Genomic DNA, 12,180 nt, shown 5'->3' with positions numbered 1-12,180 from the left:
AATTCATCTCTTTTCTCAGATAGCATAAATCATTGGACAGGAAGCAGAGAAACCATTTGCTGAACACTAATATTCTTGTAGATAATTAATTGTAACCAGATCAACAAAGCCTTATTACTGTAGGCCAATACACTAGGGTAGAAAAATAGCAAGCATGTTCAACGATATTCACAGTGATGGGATTTACTTGTTTATTTTTACCGTTTTCAGGGGGACATAGGAAAGACCACTTTCTGAAATTTTTATTAAGCAAGTTTATATTATGGTATATGATATTCAGCCACAGATTTTTATAAAAATTCATTGTTCCTACTACAAATTTTATTTCTGTTTATTAATATACACTAAATCTGTTATTTTTATTACATACCACTTAAGTGTGGTAAACATTTTCATTTCTCCTTGTTTTTCAATATTATCCTGGACTTTGCCAGAATATTTGTCTATTTGTCAAAAGTATTCTAACATTTTTAAAAGGATTAGTATTTTTGTTACAAAATAAATACATATGCTTATTCAATGTGTTAAGCTTAGAAAATATGAGAATCTGTAAAGAAAATTAAATCCCCTGTGTTACCAGTATTCTGCTAATATATTAGTATATTTCTTTCAAGTATTTTTGCTATACAGTTAAAATACAGGTATATACTTATTTTCTTTTAAATATTATTAGAAACACATCTATATAAAGTTTTGGATTCTGTCTTCATTTAATATTCTTTCATGGTATTTTCCCAAAATTTTAACCATTCTTTGAAAATATGGTTATAATAACTCTAATATTTCATTAGAGATGACTTTACCATAATATATTTAATCATTTTTATTGATGGAGATATTGTTGCAAAATTTTACCATTATGAAATTAACCTGTAATGACCTGGTGTATGTTTAGATTTCATTATTTCTTCTGGATAGATTTCTAGAAGTAGAGTATACTGAGTTAAAAGGTAAGACTTTGATGTGAAAGTCACTCAATCGTGTCGAACTCTTTGCAACCCCATGGACTGAATTCTCTAGGCCAGAACACTGGAGTGGGTAGCCATTCCCTTCTCCAGGGGATCTTCCCAACCCAGGGATTGAACCCAGGTCTCCCGCATTGCAGACAGATTCTTTACCAGCTGAGCCACAAGGGAAGCCCAAGAATACTGGAGTGGGTAGCCTATCCCTTCTCCAGAGGATCTTCCCGACCCAGGAATCGAACCGGGGTCTCCTGCATTGCAGGCAGATTCTTTACCAGCTGAGCTACCAGGGAAACCCTGATAGCTTAGGGTTTGAAATATTTGATATATATATATACATAAGATATATATATATATATCAGACTTCTGATATACATATAATATATATTATTTGATATATATCATAGTTTGATATATATATATAAGACTTTGTTATATATTGCAAAAATTTACATTTTGAAGGGCTGGGTCAATTTATATTATCATAGGCTGTGTATGAATGTACCTATTTTCCACACACACTTGACAACTGAATATTACCGTTTATTAAAAATGGATGATTTGGAAATTTTGCTGTTTGCAATAACATGGATGGATCTTGAGAGCATTATGCAAAGTAAAATAAGTCAGAGAAAGACAAATACCATACGATCTCACTTATATATGGAATTTGAAAACAAAAAACTAAAATTAAACCAAGCTCATAAATACCCAGAACAGATTGGTGATTGCCAGAAGATGGAGGTGAGTGGTGGGCAAAATGGGTGAAGGGGGTCAAAAGGTACAAACTTCCAGTTATAAAATGAAAAAACCATGGTAGCTACAGTTAATAATACTGTATTGCATATTTCAAAATTGCTAAAAGAATAGATTGGAAAAGTCCTTATCATAAGGAAAAAAAGTTTTGTAACTGTATGGTGAATATTAACTGACTTAATGTGGTAGTCATTCCATAATATATATGAATATCAAATCATTATTGTATATACCTGAAACTAATATAATGTTATATGTATCAATTATACCTCAATTTAAAAAGTTAGTTTGGTTGATAAAAGGTCATATTTTAAAAGTTTTATATGAATTTCTTATTCTGTCAAATGTCTCTTAATTTTCTTTCCTTATTTTTGTACTATAGAAGTTAGGTGTTTTTTTTTTTTTTTACTGAATTGTAGGAATTGAATTCTTGACAGTTGAAATAGATTAAACTAATATATGAACATTACAAACATAAAATAGCAAAAAACCCATGCAATTAATACTTAACATATTCTCAGTAAATTTCTTATCAGAAGAAATGTAAATAACTTCCTAATTTCATTTTTTATGTTTATTTTTTGTTTACCATATCAGAATAATCATGATCTAAGAATCCTGTGTGGTTTTTTTGTTTGTTTTTCCAGTTTTGTAAATTTAATTTTTTAGTTGAAGGATAATTGCTTTACAGAACAGTTTTTTATTTTAATTTTCTACAGCTAATATTCTTTAAATTAATTTATTTATTTTAATTGGAAGCTAATTACTTTACAATTTTGTAGTGGTTTTTGCCATACATGAATCAGCCTCGGATGCACATGTGTTCCCCATCCAGAACCCCCCTCCCACCTCCCTCCCTATCCCATCCACCCCCCAGGGTCATCCCAGTGCACCAGCCCTGAGCACCCTGTCTCATGCATTGAACCTGGACTGGCGATCCGCTTCACATATGATAATATACACGTTTCAATGCTACCCTCTCAAATCATCCCACCCTCGCCTTCTCCCACAGAGTCCAAAAGACTGTTCTTTACATCTGTGTCTCTTTTGCTGTCTCATATATAGGGTCATTTTTACCATCTTTCTAAATTCCATATATATGCGTTAGTATACTGTATTGGTGTTTTTCTTTCTGACTTACTTCACTCTGTATAATAGGCTCCAGTTTCATACACCTTATTAGAACTTATTCAAATGCATTCCTGTGTGTTTTTAGCTCCAGCAGATCTGCAGAATTCTAAATGTTCATTTGGACTGTCTACAGTGGATTAATCATACTTCAGGTGGGAGTTTATTTGTACCCCAAGTTATCTGTAAGTAGAAAATGTGATACAAGTCAGGTTTTGTGCACGATGACCACACTTAAATAAGAACTCAGTTGTAGGAGTACTATTTAACACATGGTATGTCTGTATTAATTCTGAACAACTGTAATTGCTTATTTTTATAAAATGAAACATAGGAAGGATAAACTAGAAACTAATGAAAATAGGGGGTGTTTAGGAATGGGGTGGAGGAGGTAGGAATGGAAATAGGACTTTTCTGGATATCCTTTTTATACAGTTTTGACGTCTAGACCATGTAAAAATTTAAATATTCAAAAATTAAGCCAAAAATAGTGGGAAGAAAGACAAATGCTGAAACTGAATACAAAATGAAACCAAACAAACCTGTATAACTAATTTATAACATAAATATGCAGTTCAGATAACTTTTGTACATTGTGTTTTTGATTGTGCATCCTTGCTAGGATGTAATTTTAATGATAAAAAGAACTACAAAGAAATCTTAAGCTTTCTTAATAAGTTTATCATTAGTATCAGGATGATGCTATATATTACATATGCATGTGGTATAATGATATTTCTACCATTATAAATATGTGTATGCTTGCTAAGTCACTTCAATCGTGTCTGACTCTTTGCAACCCTATGGACTGTAGCCCACCTGGCTCCTTTATTTTTATTTTTATTTTTTTCCATTTATTTTTATTAGTTGGAGGCTAATTACTTTACAACATCCTGGCTCCTTTATCCATGGGATTCTCCAGGCAAGAATACTGCAGTGGATTGCCATGCCCTCCTCCAGGAGATCTTCCTGAACCAGGGATCAAACCCACATCTCTTACATCTCCAGCATTGGCAGGCTGGTAGTGCCTCCTGGGAAGCCCATCATTATAAATATAGTAGAAAGCAAATGCACAGATTTATTAATAATAGAAACCAAGATTTCCATTAAAAGATAAAGCAGAAATAAGATATTTTTCTTTCTTTCATATTTTGTTATAAATTTGAATTGCAAACATCAGTATGAATTACTGTTCCCTTTTTCTATACACAGAAAGGGCCAAGAAGCAATGATATACCCTGATAGCAGTGAGCACATCTAGCACCTAGATCTTGGTTTCTAGATACCATTACCATTAAAATGAACCAAGGCTTCTTAGAGAAATATCTGATCTCAGGTTTTACACAGGGGAAGTACAGGGTGAGTTTGGCACTTTTTATGCCAGAAAACAAAGATTATTCTAAAACTAATGAGATATTCAGGACACGAGATGGTGCTTTAATGGGCTTCTACTGGCCAAATCAGGTTTCAACGTCAAAAAGAATAATGACAGTGATGGATTATAATACACTGAGGGAGAAAAACCTCATGAGACCACAGTGATATTCCCAAAAAAGACAGAGACAGAGAGAAATGGGAGATGCAGTGAAGAGTCTTTATAGAAGCATGGCAGCTAATAATTGTAGAAGGAATAGAGAACCACTACTTAAAACATTTTCAAAAGAATACTTTCATTAAGATTTCCATGATGTTGAATACTCTACCTCATTTATATTTAAATTGTCAGTCATTTCTTGGCAAAAAAAAATATATATATATATGTGTGTGTATATATATATGTATATATATATATATATACACACACAAAATTTAATATCACTAGTATTGCAATAAGTCGACATTGTGTGCTTCTTGATCTGACATGAGAAGTGCATAATATCCCACATGTAGTATTCTTATTAAAAATGTTTAAACCTGAATCTAATGATAGGAAAATAATCAGACATTCTATGGGCAATATATTCTGAAAAATAATGGATTCGACTCTTGAAAAATCAGTCATGGGTAACTAGAAAGTTCAAAACAAAAAAAAAATTAAGGAGATTGTTATAGATTAAAAGAGATATAACAATCAATTCTACCATGTTAGCTTTGATTAGATACTGGATCAAAGCCCAGAAGACATTATTTAGAACATTCAGGGAAACTTGAACTGCACATTAAATATTAAGGGATTTTTTATTTTCCTATGTATGTTATTATGGTTATGCAAGAAAATATTTTTACTCTTAGAAGCTGCATGCTACATTTAGAGAATAAAATTAGCTGCATGCTAGTTTTATTTCAAGTGGTTCAACCAAAATCATTTGTGAGGAGAAAAACATGGAGAAATTTGTGGCAAAATGGGAACAGTGGGTTAACCTAGGAAAAAGGTATTTAAATTTGTGACTTTTACTATTCTCTCAGCTTTTCAATAGATTTAAAATAAAAACTGGTGGGAAATGATTGTCATAGACATTTGCCTAAATATGGAATATATTGAGACATCAGTAATTGAGACAAATGGGAGCTAGTTAACCAATCAGAGTTACTATATTTAAAGATGTGGTATGAAAATAATACAAATCTTATTTGGCTTTATAGATTCCTCATTCTCTACATTAATAGAGGTTATCAACCATGAACTTCTGCTTCTTTCCCTTCCAAATATACCTATATCATCATCATCCATGTTTACTTCCTTCTTTCCTGTGTTAAAAGAAAAAAAATATCCTATTCTATTCTAAACTGTATTTTGAATCATCAGAGGGAGGTTAAATTCTATATTGCTTTAGTTTGTGGTTCAGCTGGTAAAGAATCCACCTGCAATGCGGGAGACCTGGGTTCAATCCCTGGGTTGGGAAGATCCCCAGAGAAGGGAAAGCTACCCACTCCAGTATTCTGACCTGGAGAATTCCATGGACTGTACAGTCCATGGGGTCGCAAAGAGTCGGATACGACTGAGCGACTTTCACTTTAGTATTAATTACCTGATGGGGAGAGGTTTCTGAATCAGATAGATATGGGTTCAAGTCAAGAGGTGTGTATGTGTGCATGCTCAGTCATGTCCAGCTCTTTGTGACCCCATGGACTGTAACCTGCCAGGCTCCTCTGTCCATGAGATTTTCCAGGCAAGAATACTGGAGTGGGTTGCTATTTCCTACTCCAGGGGATCTTCCCAACCCAGGGATCGAACCCCCAACTCTTGCGTCTCCTGCATTGTTAGGCAGATTCTTTACCACTATGCCACCTGGAAGCCCTCAAGTCAAGGTATTACCACTTAATAGTTGTGTGACCTTAATTGTAACTCAGTTTCTCTGAGTCTGTTTCCTCATTTTAAAAATGAGTAATATTTACCTTTTAGGGCTTTTGTAAGGATCAAAAGAAGCAACATTGAAGTTTCCTTAAGCAGTGCCTGTTCCATGATTGGTAGTCTGTAAATGATAGCGGCAGAACTGGTTGTCAGAGTTTGCTGTGGATGGGGATGGGTTAAGGGAGAAAGACAAAAAGGGTCATATGGTTCAAAAGGGAGCTATTAAATTGAGTCTAGAGAAGGCAGTTCCACATATTATCATTGAAAACCACTTACCTAGAGAAGTGGTTAAGAACAGCTGTGATGTGGAAGCATATCGGTGGCTAGAGAACACTGAGGAATGAGATCATACAAAGTTTGATTCAGCTGTATTCCTCTCTGTTGCATATTTTCCTACAGTGAGCAGTGCTTTTGGGTGGAGTTGGGGGGGGGATGTCAAAATGTAATTAGGTAAAGAAAGATTATAATGATTTTTTTTCTCTTGGCTGGGATCCTCTTTGTCATAAATGAAATCTCAAGGCTCTCAGCCACTGTTTTCCTACTAGTAAAATTAAGGTTGTTAGCGCTACCAAGAACTTACTGTATTATGTAAATGAAGGAATTGTGGTTCAGAGAGGTTAAACGACTTCCCTAAGAACACACAGTTAATTAGTGGCAGAGCTCGGACCAGAATAATCATCAGAATAGTATTCTTTCTACTGGTATGCTCTTAAAACAATTCTAATGTAGGCATCACTGGATATAAAAACAAATCCCAATCATTTACCTAACAGTAGAGGACATGGGTTTTCAAAATATGATAACGGTAGTACTTGGGTAGACCACTCTAGTGGTCTGGGTAAAGCTTCAGTCAACACAGTAAAAAAAATAAGACAATAGAGAGTAACGATTACTTGGAGTTACTTTTCTGCTAAAAATTGAGTTGAGCTGAAGAGGCAATGAGAGCTCATATAGGTTCTCAAATGAGGTGGAGAGGCTATGATAATGGAAAAAGCCTAGGGATTCTTGATACTGTGGGATCCTTTTTTCTGTTCCCACAAGAAACCTTTCTTTTTCATATCAGGAAAAGACATGATCAGGGAATGGAGAGTGGCAGGATTTAATTATGCTAAGAGGGTTTTATGTTTGGTGGTGGTGGTGGTGGTTTATTTTACTTCATAATTAATGGCATCATGTCTGCTGAAATGGTCTGTGGACTGAGAAATTTTAAAGTTAAACTTTTCAATGAATCTCTTTATTCACATCCAAATAATAGTTTTTTAAAAACCCAAAACATGTTATTTTAATAATAGAAATAAGAAAAATTGTAAAGAGAAATCTCTAACTGGTAGGTTTTTCTAAAAAATTATTTTAAAGCTTAAATCTGTATTTTGAAACATTTCTAGGAAGTATTTTTATGATTTGGTATCTTTAATGACAGTACAGAATTTTTTTCTGCTATGGACCATAACTATTGTGCTATATATTTAACTTAAAAGTCAGCTTGTCTTTAAAAGTGATTTGAAAATTATATATGTTGAAATATTATACTCTTCAGTCAACTTTTCAATATCCATGAGTAAGTAGAGAACCAGGCCCCTTTCTTCCTCTAAATTTCATAGAACTTCACTGATGGAACCAAATCAGGAAGAGGTAAGTATAAGAATTTTGAGTGAGAGAGTGGCTTCCCAGGTGACTGAGTGGTAAAGAACCCACCTGCTCAGTGCAGAAGACACAGGAGACACAAGTTCGATCCCTGGGTCAGGAAGATCCTTTGGAGGAGGAAATGGCACCCATTCCAGTATTCTTGCCTGAAAAATCCCATGGACAGAGGAGCCTGGCAGGCTATAGTCCATGAGTTGCAAAGAGTCGGACACAACTGAGTGACTGAGCACACTGAACATATATGCTGCTATTGTTGTTCAATTGCTCAGTAGTGTCTGACTCTTTGCAACCACATGGACTGCAGCATGCCAGGCTTCCCTGTCCTTCACCATCTCCTGGAGTTTGCTCAAACTCATGTCCATTGAGTCGGTGATGCCATCCAACCATTTTGTCCTCTGTCGTCCCCTTCTCCTCTGCCCTCAATCTTTCCCAGCATCAGGGTCTTTTCCAGTGAGTTGGCTCTTCTCATCAGGTGGCCAGAGTATTGGAGCTTCAGCTTCAGCATCAGTCCTTCCAGTGAATATTCAGGGTTGATTTCCTTTAGGATTGACTGGTTTGATTTCCTTGCTGTCCAGGAGACTCTGAAGAGTCTTCTCCAGCACCAGAGTTTGAAAGCTTCAATTCTTCAGCACTCAGCCTTCTTTATGGTTCAACTCTCACATCGTACAGGACTACTGGAAAAACCATAGATTTGACTAGACGGACCTTTGTCAGCAAAGGGATGTCTCTGCGTTTTAATACATTGTCTGGTTTTGCCATAACTTTTCTTCCAATTTTTTCAAATAGATATTTATCTATTTTTAGAAACATTTTGTATGCCTCTTTTCCTCATGATTAATATAGCTAACTGAAAATTAATAGTAACTATAGTCAAATACTGGTTCCCTCTCTTGTCTTTCTCTTTGTGCAAACTTATGTCATTATTTCAAGATTGGCTTGATGGCAGTGCTGCAGTCACACATCTGTCTTCTCAACTCGCAGTCACTGAAACTGCAGCAGCTTCAGCTCTACTGGGACCACTTATGACAAGGTTGGCAATCAATCTGAGCCAACTTGTTATTCATTTTAAATATATGAAGCTAAATAAATAAATAAATATATGAAGCTACTCTTTTAGAGCAGGGAGGTAGGGCTGAAGGTTAGGTGTTTTGTATTTCTTCATATAACCAACCTTGTCTTGTCTGTTAATATTTATCAAACACTGTAATAAAGAGACAGGCAGCGGAAAATCTTAGGCTTGTCATTATTTGAAAGTTCCTTGAGTATTTTGATGGCATTTGCTTCTTTCATGAAGTGTCCCAGAGCTTCATGATGATAAGAAGTGACTAAAATGTATTTCACCCATAATCACTGTAGTCTCTTCATGGATTACCCCATAATTATTTAATAGTTGCTCACAACATTTAGACTGCTATTTATGACAGAAAGAGAAGAATCTTTAGAGTAACTAAAATGCCATAAGGAGTTTTGTGGTATTTCTCCAGTATAGTTCTATTAGCACTGGTCTGTGAACCCCTTAATTATTTATTTTTGATGTAAAATGTATTTGGTCATCTAGCATGATTCTACTAATACCCTCAGGTTCATTTTAGAGAAGCAGCTTTTTGTGATATGTCATAGTCTTACTTCACTTTTACCCAATGTTAGTGATTATTGTTTGAGAGATTATTTTAAATTGGATTTTTCAGGTCTTGGCATGTTTTTATCTTTTTTAAAAAATTGAGGTATATTTGACATAGAGCATTATATTAGTTTCAGATGTACCACATGATTCAATATTTGTACACATTACCAAATGATCACCACGATGTCTAGTTAACATCCATCTCCTTACATAGTCACCAAAACTTTTTTTTCTTGTGATGAGAACTTTTAAGATCTACTCTCTTAGCAACTTTCAAATATGCAATACAGTATTATTAACTATGCTGGAGAAGGAAATGGCAACCCATTCCAGTATTCTTGCCTGGAAAATCCCATGGACAGAGGAGCCTAGTGGGCTACAGTCCATGGGGCCGCAAAGAGTTGGATATGACTGAGCACTCATGCATACACACATTAACTATAGTTACTGTGCTGTATTTTTTAAGAAGCTTTGGCCCAGATAAGAAATGGTTAAAAAATTTTATTAATTATTTTTAGCCCTCTCATATCTGAAGCGTATCTAATGCTGAGATACCAAAAGATACCTTTGAATTCCAATCAAAGTGTCTTTTTCCTATTCCATCTTCTAGAGCAGAATCTGATTTACAGATTGAGCTGGTTTCTTTTACCTCTTTTTCTGAAATTTCATGGGAAATCTTGTTGACACATTGGTTGATCGATGAGATCATCTCTTGTGTTCTGGAGTATAATGTTCCACTTCAGATACTTCAGAGGTGAAAGCTCTTGATCTGTCAGAGATGTGGCAACAACACAAAGACTCACTTTAAAGGTCTCTTTAAGCTCAACAGAGACAGCTACTTACTTGCTTCTACCCATTGCCTGTTAATTGAAAGGTATTTTATATCTTTCCATTGTTTAATGAGCTACCTGCTCATCTCTGTTCCCCATTACAGACAAAATAGATTTATTGTCACACAATTTCTCCTTGATTCTGAAGAATTTCTTGTAGGTTAGATTAGAGTACTAAGATTAAAAATGATCAAGTCTTCAGCTCCTGTTAGCAAAGAATGCATGATGGTTAACATTCTCAGAGCTTCTCTTCCCAAACTTCTTTTCTATATGTAAATCCAGATTTGAAATACACTCAATACATCTGCAAAATTAGATTTCCACTAATCCTCCTTATGTACATTTTGTGCCCAAGTGAATTTCCTCAAGCTGGAGCATTTTCCCAGATGAATTATATGTAACATCATTTAAATCACTCCCAAATAGCAGAATTTATATTGTTTGTGATATATACAGATTTTTCTCCAAAGCAATTTTCTTCCTGTTAGTGACTAAAAACTATAAATATACTGGAGCCTTGCTATAATGCAGTTTAGGGGCCCACACTCTACGGCTACCTCATCTATGAGGTACTTTATCTATATAGTACTTTATCTATAAAGTGGCCTGATAGTATTTCACCAATGAAAGCTCCCCAGTTGGAGTTTAGATAGGACTGCCCTATTTTGAGCACTTCAGTATGTGAAGGAATAACAAATAATGTTATGTTGTGGTGCCAGTTAGTACACTTTATTTAAAATTTTCATGGCATTTGACATACAGATGCATTGTAATAGGAAAAGCGTTCTTAGATGGGAGTCTGAAGATATGAGTCCTGTTATCAATTTTCATTACTTTTGGCTTTTGGGAAGCCACTGAGCATTCTGGAGTTTTTAGTTATTCTAAGCTATTGTGGGAATCGAATAAGGTAATATGCATAGGCATTTTGCTCAAGTGCTGTATAATGGAAAGTGTTCTTTTAGATGCAAGTCAAAACCACAGAGTAGCGATTCTCAATACAAAGCACCTACTATGTGTCAAGGTGTTCTCTTAAATCGGTGTAGGAGATATAAACATCAATGGCATGCATCTCTGCCTTGAAGTTTCAAAGTGTGGAGTCAGTAAAGAAAGAGAAACCTATCTTCTGTTGGTTTCCTAGAAGAGCTAGAATTTGAAGTGAGCCTTGAAGAGTAAGTAGCATTTCATCAGGATGACTGTCTGAGGACCACTTCAAATGCAATAATTCTACTATCTTTCTCCCACCCTAGCCTCCAAGAATTCACAATACCTTTGCCATCTTTTATTTTTATTCCTTTCCTTGAAACGTATTTTTTATTAATTTCGAGTAAGCAGTAGTACTTTATACAAGCAGACTGTGTTATCAACATCACCTTAATGTATCAATGATAAGATCAGGATGAGAATTCTCATGGCAGAGTTGAGCTAGAAACTCTCTTCTTTCTATCAGGCCATAGTTAGCACTAAGTATTCAAGTGTATTTATTCTGAGTGTTACTTTAGTTTCAATAACCTGGGACTCTTCATAAAAGTACCAAGACAAGTAGGAGGATAGTGTTCTCTCTCTCTTTCTCCCTCCTTCCCACTCTCTCTTTCTTCCTCTCTCCCTCCACCTCTCTTCCTCTTCCTACCTCCTTCTCCTTTTTGAATGAGAAATAAACCTTAATCAGGTTAAGCTCCTGAGATTTCAAGGTTGCTTTTAAACAGCAGCCTAACCTAGTATATACTACAGTAACTAAAAACCTTTAAATGTGCCTTTGGCTTAGCAATCGTACAGAAGTAAAGAAACCCATATTGGAAGCTGAAAAGATGGCCAAGCATACTAAGCAGTGAGAATAAATTTGTTAAAGCTGTTTGTTGCCTCACAAAAATTTGGGGTCATATTATGTGCCTAATCAGCAGGCACTTCTAGAAGAAGTTGGGATTCAAAATCTTATTTGTGTGGGTT

The 12,180-nt window shown here is 35.1% G+C and overlaps 1 protein-coding gene across 7 annotated transcripts in view; it reads left to right on the top strand.

Moving 5' to 3' along the window:
- NUP62CL (nucleoporin 62 C-terminal like) overlaps positions 1 to 12,180 on the top strand; it is a 75,498-nt gene that overhangs the window by 56,695 nt on the left and 6,623 nt on the right. For 5 of the 7 annotated variants that reach the window (XM_070462170.1, XM_070462166.1, XM_070462172.1 and 2 more), the window contains one exon: positions 2,935 to 3,001. The exons of the other annotated variants lie outside the window; for them this stretch is intronic. In XM_070462170.1, coding sequence (XP_070318271.1) covers positions 2,935 to 3,001 — 67 coding nt within the window. The remainder of the gene's footprint in view (positions 1 to 2,934; positions 3,002 to 12,180) is intronic. 7 annotated transcript variants of the gene reach the window in all.

This window comes from Odocoileus virginianus, unplaced genomic scaffold, assembly GCF_023699985.2.
Source record: "Odocoileus virginianus isolate 20LAN1187 ecotype Illinois unplaced genomic scaffold, Ovbor_1.2 Unplaced_Scaffold_1, whole genome shotgun sequence".
Classification (NCBI taxonomy): domain Eukaryota; kingdom Metazoa; phylum Chordata; class Mammalia; order Artiodactyla; family Cervidae; genus Odocoileus; species Odocoileus virginianus.
The sequence above is the reverse complement of the archived record's forward strand: the minus strand, read 5'-3'. Positions and strand labels throughout refer to the sequence as shown.